Source organism: Ochotona princeps, chromosome 18, assembly GCF_030435755.1.
Source record: "Ochotona princeps isolate mOchPri1 chromosome 18, mOchPri1.hap1, whole genome shotgun sequence".
Classification (NCBI taxonomy): Eukaryota; Metazoa; Chordata; class Mammalia; order Lagomorpha; family Ochotonidae; genus Ochotona; species Ochotona princeps.
The window spans coordinates 38,305,641-38,318,609 of NC_080849.1; the positions used below are offsets into that span (position 1 = coordinate 38,305,641).

General features: G+C 42.9%; 1 protein-coding gene across 3 annotated transcripts in view; it reads right to left on the reverse strand.

Annotated features, from left to right (window-relative positions):
* Positions 1 to 12,969, reverse strand: part of B4GALT6 (beta-1,4-galactosyltransferase 6) — a 189,697-nt gene that overhangs the window by 27,897 nt on the left and 148,831 nt on the right. For 2 of the 3 annotated variants that reach the window (XM_058676772.1, XM_004579592.2), the window contains exons 2-3: positions 10,158 to 10,274; positions 3,152 to 3,265 (exon numbers count right to left, since the gene is read on the reverse strand). In XM_058676772.1, the coding sequence (XP_058532755.1) occupies positions 3,152 to 3,265; positions 10,158 to 10,257 (214 nt within the window). In that variant the 5' untranslated portion in view covers positions 10,258 to 10,274. The remainder of the gene's footprint in view (positions 1 to 3,151; positions 3,266 to 10,157; positions 10,275 to 12,969) is intronic. The other variant, XM_058676770.1, reaches the window with a different exon arrangement.

Below are 12,969 nucleotides of genomic sequence, written 5' to 3' on the forward strand. Positions count from 1 at the left end.
AATGAAAACAAAATCTTAGGAGTTATCCCCAACCCCACCTCTGACCAAAAAGAATACAAATACCATAATCAGGGATGAGATCACTACTCTAGATGAGGAGTGTCTGGAAGTGTGGCCTGGGATGGTCACCACTTCAACTCTTGTTAGAAATGAAAAGCCTGGGCCCGGCGGCATGGCCTAGCAGCTGAAGTCCTCGCCTTGAACGTGCCGGGATCCCATATGGGTGCCGGTTCTAATCCCGGCAGCCCCAATTCCCATCCAGCTCCCTGCCTGTGGCCTGGGAAGGCAGTCGAGGACGGCCCAAAGCTTTGGGACCCTGCACCCACATGGGAGACCCGAAAGAAGCTCCTGGCTTGTGGCTTCGGATCGGCTCAGTTCCGGTCATTGCTGTCACTTGGGAAGTGAATTAATGGACGGAAGATCTTCCTGTCTCTGCTCCTCTCTGTATATCTGCCTTTTCAATAAAAATAAAGCTTTTTTTAAAAAAAGTCCTTTATATGGATTTTGAAAATGTATTTCCTTGAAAGACAGGGTGACTGAGAAGGGGAGGGAGAAGGGGTAAGTGGATGGGGAATGGAAAGAAGAGAGAAGGAGAGACTGATCTTCCATCCGCTGCTTCACTCTTCAAATGCCACCAACAGCACTTTGGCATAGGCCCAAGTCAGGAGTCGAGAACTCCATCCAGGTCTCCCACGAGGCTGACAGGGACCCACGGAATGGAGCCATCACCTGTTGTCCCCAGGTGCATATGAGCAGCAAGCTGGATGGGAAGCAGAAGTAGGACCCCACAGGAAATTTGGTAGTGGATGCAGGCAGCTCAAGTGATGACTTAATCTGCTGTGCCATAATACTCACCACCAAAATGAAAATTCTCAGGTGTCACCCTGTAGCCCACAAAATGTGAAAGAGGGTAGGGGACCAAAACTCTGTTTAACAAGACCATTCAGGTGGTTGTGATGCACTCTCACGTTTGACCACATCTTCAAATGACATAAAAGCTAATATTATTACAGAATATTTATCCACAATAAATTAGAAAAAATCTTACAAAAATGACAGGTAAAGGCTACTATAGATAAGAAACGAAGCTCAAGGAAAGGTATAACACACACACACAACACACAATCTTAGCTACAAAGGACACTCCTTAGAACAGAGGAGTTAATGAGCAATTAAAATAGATGATGTGAATTATTACAGAAAAATCAATACAGAAGGGTTTAACAGGACAACACTGTGGATACCTGCCTACCCCCTGCTGGAGTGTCTTGCTCGTAGACCTGGCTCTGCCACTTCCAGCCTCCAACTATTCTATAACCAAAGAAGCAACAGGTGATGGCTCAAGAAGCAGGGTTCTGCCACCCATGGGGGAGGACCAGGGTTTAGTTTGTAGTTGAGTTCCTGGCTGCAGCCTGGCCTATTCTCAGCTACTGTAGGCATTTGGGAACTGAAGCTGTGGGCGGGAGCTCTCTTCCTCTGTCTCGCAACAGTTTTTGAAAATCAAGATGCAAATTTATCCAAAAAGGATACTTAAAATAAGAGAGTAGGGACAGGAAAGAAAGAATAAATATCTAAGTAACAGCCATAGTGGCTCTGGGTATGTAAGAAAAATACCATGTTTTTTAAAAATAATAATGTATCATCTTCAGAATTTTGAAAAGCATATTTTAAATACAGTATCTAATTCCCAACCACATATTATACACAAAAGTTAACGACAAAAGACAGGGAGTCAGCACTGTGCTATAGCAGGTTAAGTCGTCACCTGAAACACCTCTACCCTGGGCACTCTAGGCCCAGCTTCCGGATAACAATGCACCCAACAAAGCAGAAGATGGACCAAATACTCATGCCCCTAACACCCATACTGCAGACTCAGAGAGAGTTCTAGCTCCCTGGCCTCAGCCTAGCCCAGCCCTCTGTCACAGCCATTTCAGGAATGAGCCAGTGAAAGAAGTCTAGCTCGCTCACTCGCTCTCCCTCTCTAACTGCACCTTTCAAATCAATAATCTTTAAAAAAAATAACAAAATAGTAAAACTGTTAGAAGAAAATTAAGATTCCTAAATGGCTTTGGGTAAGAAAAGCTTTAGGATTAAGGGGAAAAAAACTTTTCAAGGCTGACACATTTGAAAATACGCTCATTTTTAACTTCTGTAAGATGGGACTTCCTAGGAAAAGTGACAAGACAAGCCTGAGACCGCTAAAAGAATGCACACAGCAAACACGGGGTCACTGCTCAATGCAGCCAGTGCAAATCTATCAAATAAGACAAATATCTAACAACCAATAATATAAAGCCCATGTTTGAGCTAGCACCAGGAGAGAAAATTAAAAAAAAAAAAAAAACATGAAAAGTAACTGAAGCCCACTTGTAATTCCCTACAAATGACTCAAATGAAACAATGAGATACTATTTGTTAAGCTGTGTAAGACTGGTAACAATCTAGAAATCCGTCACTACCAAAGTGATGGATCATGCTTTACTGAGATACAAAGTAAATAAATAAAGCAGCAGGGAAAGCCATCAATAGAAAGAGGTATCACATTTATACAGAAACATTACACAATAGTTTTACGGTAATAACTCAACCTATTTCTAACAACATGAGTAGTTCTCAGAAAACTAAGTAAAAATAAAAATCACAGAATTAAATGTCTTTAAGACCACCTCTATAGATTAAGACCTTTGAAAGCATTGCTGTGTATCCAGTAATCTATGTGGAAGAATTTTTAAATAACCTGTAATAATGTCAGTGAGGTCATGTCTACAGAAGGGACAGGGGTGGCAGTCAAACAGACTTCTGTAATGTTCTAACACATTCAGAAGGAAACCAAACATTAATTTCTCTCTTAAAAACCAATTTAAAGGAATGGGGAAGGAAGAAATCCAAAGTACTAGTTTCTAAATCCAAACAGAACTCCATTTGTAATTTTCTCTTTTGTATTCTTCAGCTTTCAATCTCCCTCTTCCCCCCTCCAAAAAAAAAAAAAAAAAAAAAAAAAACGTTTTTCCAAAACAAAAGAATACACTGTATACTGCATAACATCAACACTAGCTTCCACAGGAACCATCCGATCCTGGTGTGCTCCAAACATGTGACCTTCTACATCTTATCACAAAACACCCAGTCAAAACTGGTTGGCACTTACGCATGTAAGGCAGCTTTTCTGGACACGGGAGATATGGTGAATAGGTGAAGTTTTCTGGAAGATACGTTGTTGTTTGAACAAGATAATCACTTGAATTATTGCCTTCAGGATAATCTAGGAAAGAAAAAAAAAGTTACGACTAGGAAAAACAACCAAAACTACCTTATGCTGTATCCCAGCAAAAAAATCTATCACAGTTGCTGTGAGACAACCACAACACACAGTGTACATGAAGAATAAAAAGCCACTGTATAGAAAGAACCAGCCAGCTGCGCAGGATTGCCGTGCTGAACCGCCCAACACAATTTCCCAGGAGACTTCTGGAGGGCAAGTCGGCCTCCCCCCTCCCATTGCAAGCATTAGCCAAACCCTCCTCCCACGCTCTCCCAGCTAAGACAGGACTACTGGAATCCTCTCCACTACACATCAGCCAAAGGTGTCTGGAATGACTCCACAGCCACGGGGCCTTGTCACCACAACACAGGGCTGCAGGTAGCGTTTTCTCACATTTCTGAAACAGACTGACTCACTCCAGTGACTTCTGTAACATAGCCCATTCCAAACCTTTAAGTTAGTCATTCCCTCCCAGTGTGCTACAGCCTCTGGGGAACGGTAGTGCTAGGTCCCTATCTTTAGAGCTAATAGGCTTTACAGGTTGTAGGATAGATGTTAAAAGGGCCACAGTCAAATGCCCAAAATTCAATTTGGTGCTGCAAAACATACTAGTTTTGTGATACGCAAGACACAATGAAGTTTCTCATCTGGATCTACTTCATTATCACTATATTCCAAGTCCAATAAAAGAAAATAACACAGTGTGCTTAGGAACAAGACCTGGCTCAAACATTCAATAACTGGGTCAATCCGAGACAGCCACACTTGAGGGTTTTTCATTGTAGATTCAAAGACATTGCATTTGGTGCCTTTTTAGAGCAAAATTCTGAAATGCAAATCAGAACCACAGTGTGTCAGTTACCTGCTCTGCAGAGGAAGCTAGCCTAAGAGAATGCGATTAACAAGAACAAGAAGCAACAAGACGGAAACAGCTGATTAAACCAATCTCTGTCTCTCAGATCACAAATAATATACCATGGGGAAAAGCAGCTCTACAAGACACTATGGGAAAATATGTATTCTTGCAGTCTTTATTAATCTCCACCAACAGGACTGTAAAAGCTAAACACTCAGGCCAATGAAAAATGGTAGCACACATGTAATCTATGGCTGGGAACAGGCCCGGTTGGGCAGCTAAGGGCACACCCTAGCTGGGTTTAGGTTCCCACCAAGGAGTGTGTGGGCTGGAATGGGGGCTGCATTCTGATCTGGATATGGCTGTAGTCTCCCTGGGCGCAAGTGTGGGCTGGGACTGGATGCACCAAGCCAGGCTAGACTCCAACACCATCTGGTGTTCTGGAGGACCAGGATAGATGTGGGACGGACTAGGCTAGGTCTCAGTCCCTACTGAACCATGTGTGAGCTGTATGTTGGTAGGGACGAGCTGTGGCTGGGCTGAAACATCCAATAGTAAAAACCAGACTGGGTAGAAGGCCAGTCAGGAAAGGCCACTGTTCCTGCTAGGACAGGAGGTGAACTGAGTAGTGCTGGCTTATGGACCCATTGGTGTGCGAAAATCTGGCATTGGGAAAGGTTCTGATGGAGGAGCCTGGGCAACTCCTCTGGCAAGACACAGTCCCTGCAGGTAAGCACAAGAAGCATGATAGGAAGCAGCCCAGAACATGCCAGGGGAAGTTTCCCACTGGCAATCATTTGTCATGGCCCAGGGGCAGATCAGACTGAACCAGTTCACATCAGCCGCTGATGAATCTGAGCACCAGAACAGAGTATGGATCAAGCCAGGTTCAGTCACAACACAAACCAACGCGCATTACAAATGCCAAGGTGAAGTGACCTGTACTGGATGTGACTGCAGCACCCAACAGCACACGTGAGGGGAATATGGCAGGGGAATATGGGGAGTTCCATTGCTCGACAGCTACTTCCATTGGAGAGCATGAGCTGGGATGGGGGCAGACCAGACTAGGCAAGGCTACAACACCTGTGGGCCTCGTGTGGCCTAGATCAGGGAAAAGCCAGGTTGGGCTGATTATTCCTACTGGTGCAAACAAAAATTAGAGTGGGTGATGGTTGGCTGGGCTTAGCCGCAGCATCAGCTGGCAGAAGCTGGCATTGGGAGCTAATGGGAAGATAGCTTGCTCACTCATTGCTCCCTCCCTTCTCAAATAAAATGAAAAGTGAATTTTAAATGTATTTGAAAATTCTTAATTTCAGAAAGTGCCAGTGTGCTTAACAGGAATAAGGAACAGTTGTAACAACAAATATAGACTGGGTTTTTGCACACAGCAGACTCTTACACATACTAATAGAATTTATCTCAGAGCTTCTTTGTACAGCCATAAGAACAAGCTAAGTAGCTATTTGAACACCACTTTCTCAATCTCTTCAGTTAGCTGACTTTTACTCAGCATCTAGTACGTACTAGGCATCCATGAGAGCAGGAACTAGATAAACGGGTCATCCCTGGAGATCTGTTGCTCCTATGTGTTCCAAAAACCTATTGTTTTTCATTATCCTGATACAGAAAAACAACATTTACACGGGATCCTCAGTGTCACAGACTAACCTTGAGTATTTTCTTACTCTACATAATTTACTGATTCCTGTTATTAATGTCCAGACCCACACTTTTATCCACATGCCTAATTCTACAGACAGTTCTGTGAATACTTCTTTAAAACAGAATGTTAATGGTTGCTCATTCAGGGAGTTGGACAATAGGAGAGCCAGAGAGAATTACAGAATTCTTTCACACTTTTTCTTCTAGGGTTAGAATAACTGCATCTTTTACACAAAGAAATTTCTCAGTTTTATCAGCTTCAGAAGAATCACATTTTTTCAATGTCATAAAACTGTTCACATTACCAGTATACTCACTTTCTTTGCATGCAGAAGTCTTAGAACTTGTTCTTGTCAGCCACATCATTATAAATCAACCGGAAGGAGCTCAGCTCACTGGCCGACTTAAGACCTCCACACTCTCAGTGTCACTCCAATCTATAACATGTGTGTCTGTTCACCCCTCACCTCATTCCTCTGAATATCTTTTTTCAAATGAAACCAAAGTGTCTCTGATTTGAAGCACCTAGCAAAGTATCTCTAACAGACACACTGCAAATAAACACTTCACAACTGATGACACAGTGCTTACTTGGAGACTACCCTGTGGTAAAGCCAGGAAGTCATAGTACCTACAAAAATAGTCAGGTGAACAGTATCCATCATGTACAACCACTGTCTTCAGCGTGGAGAGAAGTTTTAAAAGGTTGTTAACGGGCATTTGAGAGATGCTACCACAACCCCTGGCCAAGGTAGATATTTCATCTAGTAATCCCCCTGGCGTCTTCCTCCCTTCCAGAACCGCACCATAAAGGAAAACACAGAATGAAAACTGCTAAACAGGTCTCAACTGTCACTGCACCTTTCCACCAAAGTGCCAAAGGAAAAGAGCGACTAAAGGATGCCTCTCAATTTAGGGCAGGCTTAAAACACATGGTGCCAACTCAATGCCTTGTCTGATTACCACTGCCTTGCTGTGCCAGGTAGGTGGTGTCTTGGATAGTCTAACAAACTTACCAGCTGTAACACCATAGATCCCTTATCACTTACTTCAGGAACTGTTCAACTCTAATCTACTTTTTATGTTCATTATATCTTAGCTTCCACAAAAAGAAAACAAAATGCAGTATTTGTCTTTCTGCATCTGGCTTATTTTATTTGGCATAAAGATCTCGGGTTCCATCCATTTTATTACAAATGTCATCTTTTATGTATGAATAATATTCCATCATGAATATATACTAGATTTTCTTCATCCAATCATTAGCTGATGGATATCAATGGGAATTTTATGACTCTGGTATTATAAACTGAGTGGCTATAAATATGGAAATGCAGGTAATTTCATGGGTTGATTTCATTGCCTTTGGACCTATTCCCAGAAGCAGGACAGTTGGGTCACAGGACACATCTAGTTTTGGTTTCCTGAGGCCTCCCCATGCTGTTTTCCACACTGATTGTACCCATTCTGCACTCCCACCATCAGTGCCTCACAATCTCCTTTTCTCCACATTCTCACCACCATGTATTATTTTTTTGAATATTGGATAACAGTCATTCTAACTCAATGGGAGGTGATAACTTGTTATGGTTTTTATTTGCATCTCCCTGATGGCTAGTGGTCCTGAGCATTCTTTCATGTGCCTGCTGGCCACTGTATTCACCTTTCATCAAATATATTGATAAGTATAGCCTATTTTCCATTTAGTGTTGAAATTAAGCCACTATGTATTAATCTCATTGCTTCCCCCAGGTTTCAATTAGCTTCTCATACACTTATTAGTCATTATCTGCTTTATAGTAGAAATAATCAACTAGTGTATATAATTATACACTAGTTATGTTTCCATCTCTCCCAGAAGTTGGAGATCTTTAATGTGCTGTCTCCAATTCCCAGATAAGTCCATGTCAGAACATGGCAGAGCCCTCCCAGCTGTGGCTTCAGGCTCTTTCTCCCCTTCTCAGGTTGACAGAACCTCAATGTCATCCAGGACACCATGTGCCCAGCTCTATGACTTTACCTGTCTGTGCCCTGGCATGAGGCCACGGCATCAAGTTCTGAGCTGCGTGCTGCACAAAGATAAACTGAGCAGGACTTCTGGGAAAACTTTCTAAAAAGGTGGGCCCTCTTTGTTCTTCCCCCGCCCTTCCCTTGCGTCCTATCAGCCAAAGCACAAACAGGAGGGCTGCAGCCACCAGGAGCCACCAGGCTGTAAGTTGACCATGAAGCTGCTTGGCAGGGCAGAGATGAACAGCATGGGACCGCAACTTTCGCCGAAGAAGCCTCCACCACAGCCACAGACAGCAGCATCCAGTGTCCGTGTAGCCGAGCTCCAAAGGCCTGCTGTGACAAAGCCACTGCTGTTGCGCCTCGGTTACACCCAGACTCAGCTCCTGACTGACACAATCATCATCCCGGGAGCATAGTTTTACTGTCAGCAAAGAAGATTTGAAAAGTTTTTAAAACTTCATAAAAGAAAACAGGCTTAAAGTATCTACTAGTTTTGGGTCTGCAAACTGACTTGGTGAGGGCAAGACAGGATTATTTTTTCCTTTTTTTAACTTGTTAGAGTGCCTAAAGGAAGGTCTGCCTTGTTCAAGTCATCATTTAATCTCATCAGGCTCAGCAACCTCATGTCAGGTGGGTTTCCAAAAAACTTACAGGACTAGCAATACATTAAGCATAGCTTTCACACATTCTGCACCAAAATTAAGAATAGCCTATAATTCCATTATCTGTAAGCTTTTTGAAGTAACATACAACTTGCTCACAGGAGAAAAACAAATCTGGTATGCACAGAATTTTAGCGCACACTTACACAGAGTAACCAAAACATTTTTCAGTCAAAAAAATTTTTTTGAGAGGCAGAGACCCCCAAAATGCCTCCTGACAGCCAGGAGGAAGTGGGAGAGAGAGCAGGGAATCCAGGTCTCCCACAGCACTGCCTGAGCCAAGGGATTCCATCAATGAGAAACGGAAGTCAGGAGCTGCAGTGAGGACATCAACCTGGGTGCTATGAGAGCAGGACAAGGACAGCTCAACTGGCAGGGCAAATCTCCACTCCAGACTTTCAGTGAACACTTTTACAACCCACTTACTCAAGCAGCACAAGCCCGAGAGGAGACTGCAAACTGTTTAAATTTTTCCTGAAACTGACCTATGCTTCAGGGGGACCCACTGATGCCAAAGCCCAATTACTGTGACTGTACTATGAAAGATCCACCATGCTGAAAGCCTTTCTAAAAGACATATTCTTAAGACCGAAAAGACTAAAAACAATTACATTTGATCTGTGGCATCATCAATTAGACAATGGATTCAGAATGGACATCAAAATGCAAAGCTCCGTTACAGTCTTGAATTTTGTAGACAATCCAAAGCTATGATCTATCTCAACATGCAATTCAGAAAAAAAAAATGATGGTTAGGAGACTGATTTCCAATTAGCAGAGAGTGAGGATGGGGTGTACATTCCTACTGCCACAAAGAGCTGTTGAATCAAATGACCTTTAAGTACTGTAAATGAGAACAATAGCGAAGAAAATCTTTCATCCGATGCGTCACTCCCCAAGTGGCCACAAAGACTGTAGCTGTGCAGTTTGAAGCCAGGAGCCTCCTCCAAGTCAAACCCATATGTGCAGGGACTCAAGGCTTTGCATCATCCTCTGGTTTCCCAGGCCACAAGCAGAGAGCTGGATGGAAGTGGGGCCACTGGGACATGAACCAGTGCCTATTTGGGTTCCCAGAGCATGCAAGACAAGGATTCTACCACCAGGCTGCAATGCTAGACCCCACGCAATCTTTTAATATCACCCTGAAATACTTTGGGAGCCACAGTGGGCTACAGAAACCACAGTATTCCTCCACCAGAGAGAAACCTGTTTCATCAATTCTGCCAACACTACGTCATCAGTGTGGCCTCTTAACATTTGTAATTCTACAGGAGATTCTGACACTTTTTAAACAGGAGCAAAAGTAACATTTCTCCCCAAATCCATATGAACGCAAGTAAAAACAATACAGCTTTTCCAGATATGGTTGGGAATTTTTCAGGAATTGGAGTAAGTCTTAAAGAGGGGGCAGTGGCCTGGTTCAGTAAGAATAAATTACTCTGTGATTAATTTCAGTTGGCAAGCTGAGAAAGTATATGCTGCTTTTGATACGGGTTTGCAAGAACAAACCAACATCTCTTTGTATAGAATCCCATTATTTTGGTGACCACACCCAAACACATCCTACAATGTATGACAATCAATCAATGGGCAGACAATTACATGGAGGCAGAGCAGCATTGAGAGATCAGGCTGGTTGCATGATGACTACAAAGACAGGGAGCAGGAGTAAGCTCAGGCTGGCACAAGGTGCTCTTACCTGTACCGTTGAGGGTGGTGTTTTTGTTTGTGTACAGCCTGATCATATGTCCTATCGTTTTCACATTTTCTCTCAACATTATACCTCGAGCTTGTACCATAAAGAGATACGTATTGGCTAGAAAGGAAAAAGAAAGAATACTGATTCAATAAGCTGTTTTTATTTGATAAAATAGCATTCAGAATTAGAGAAGTGCTCAAACAATATAAACTGACTCAATTAACATGTCCAAAGGAATGAAATATCTAAAAATTACTATTCTTACCATAAAACATGTGAAAGCAAGCTTATATTTTAAAACAATTTTAAAAAAACTCAAACAGCAATATTCCTTGATCAAATATAATGAAGTAGTATAAGCAAATACAACTGTAAGGAATCACTTTATTCATAAATGCTTTTCTGCTGTAAAAAATTTGAAAAAATTCAAAAAGGTATTCTAAGTACTAAATCCTATTAAATTCACTTTTCTAACTCTGTTTCAGATCAAAAACTTCACAAATGGATTCCTTATTTGATGAAAAACAAACTAAATCAGTGCAAGTACGGACTAATATCTTAGAAAGGATCTGGCCAATTCTGACAGATAAGAGACAGATAAGAGACAGAGAGCCAGACACAGAGGAGGGAAGCCCCCATGACTACTGCTTCTGAGAGACCCCAGTCTATCTCTCCCTTAGGTTACAGCTCCCTTCTTGACTTCAATGATGACAAATTTAAGTCCTCACTACAGGCAAACTCAGGATGCTCAGAGAATGGTTGCATGGGTCAGGCAGGGCCCCACAAGGCCCCAGATCACAAGCCTTGGTGCTCATCACTTCTACACTTGATATCTTAATGCTCAAGTCCATTGTGAGATGCAACTCCAGGCCCTGATTCAACAGAATTAATAACCCATCTATCCACAGACCTCCAGACACACCAAGACCCACCTCGCCATCTCGGAATTATCAGAACACACCAGTTGTCCTACTGCATCCAATTAGAGGAAGGTCACAAACCCTGTGGACCAGAGATCTGCAACTATCTAATCATATGCTTCTTGCCCTAAGATTAATCTGTAAGAAATGCCCACCACTAAGCCCTGACGCAGTCCAAGAACCAAGTCATAGCTGCCAGTTCCTTGAACCCCTACAGCCTTCCACCACCCCAGCACCATTGTCAGACGCTGCATGGCAGACAGGTGGACCCAGGTGTGGGGCCTCTACAACGTAATCAGCATCGATTCCAGTAACATCTCTCCAAGTGAAAATCGCCTAGACTTTTAGGGTTCCTTTCCTTTCTATCACAGATCTACCTATAGGGATTATAAAGGCAGAGGAAATCAAGATCTATTTGCATTTTCAGGTTGGCCAGTTCAATTCTTTGTGATAAAGCTTCAAAATTCAGCTCATAAATGTTGAACACTTCCTGTGGGAAAGATGGGTCAATTTTTAGAGATTACAACAACTTCTGAGACATTCTGCCTCTTCAGCAAGGAGCAGGGCTGAAGTCAGAAGACCCTCAGCGGGTCCTGATTCTGCTGGTGCAATGCCGAACACTGGATAGAGCACCAGATCCACTGGATCAGTTTGAAAATGCTGAATCCCCCTGGGGTGTTCTCCGAAGCCCTTTCCCCATTACATTCTCTAATCACGAAACCAAATACACAGACTGACTGACTGACTCTCTCTCTCTCTCTCTCTCTCTCTCTCCACCCAAAGGCAGGTCAGAGGCTCATGGTAAAGCTACGAAGCTACATGCTAACAACGCTTCCATTTACCAAGCTGCCTATAAGCACAGTAATGACACTCGGGACAAAGGAATGCTATGGAAGGGTCAAGAACGGCAACTGATTTTCTGAGTCCTGCTCTATTTCCTCAAGGAAGAACACAGGGGTGAAACTGTATTATCTCCCTTCCCATTCTTAAATGTAAACGTGAACTTGCTCAAAGTACAAAGGAGCAGAGCATAAATAACAGCAGGGAACCTGAGTGAAAGAACACTGCTTTATTTCACCTTCAATCTCTTAGAGGAGCAGAAATCAAGGCTTCAGCTTTACCTTGCTCGTTTTCAAAAGCACATCCACACGCTTTCTAGAAAGCAATCCTATAATTAGGCTTTCACTTGTTAAGGCTTGAATTATTATAGTGCGTTACAGACACCAGAAGGTTTTATTACATTTTTGCACTTGAGTGGGATCTAAAGGAGAGGGGCAGGCATTGGATGTCCATATCCCTTACCCGAGTGCCTAGTTGAAGACCCAGCTCCTCTTTCTGATCCACCTTCCTGCTAATGTGCATCTTGGGAGGCAGCAGATAATGGCTCAAGTATTTAGGCCCCACTCTCCACTCAGGAGACCCAAATGCGGCTCTTGGTTCCTGACTTCTGCCTGACCTACTCCTGGCTGTTGGAGGTATTTGGGAAGTAACCCAATGAATGTAAGGTCTCTGTCCTTTTGCCTTTCAAATAAAATGAAGTAAATTTTTTAATGGAGAGGGAGATGAAGATTAATAAAAGACAACAAAAAAAATTTTAAGTGCTCAATAAAAGCCCAAGTAACTACTTCTGCCTAAACCAACTTTTTAAATTCAACCGAAATGATGCAGGGGGTAAGTATCCAACAGATCATCAATGTTTGACAGCACTCCAGATCATTTCACCCCAAAGTTATATAGGAAATGTGTTATCAGGGACACAAACATCTGATGTTTGCTCTATAGCAAATGACAGAAAAGAGGCCTGCCACAGGACACAGAGCTTAGCCCAGGGCAGGAAAGCCACCTGGTAACAGCCTGAGCAAGGAGATGCTAGCTAAGAACAGGTGCCTTTC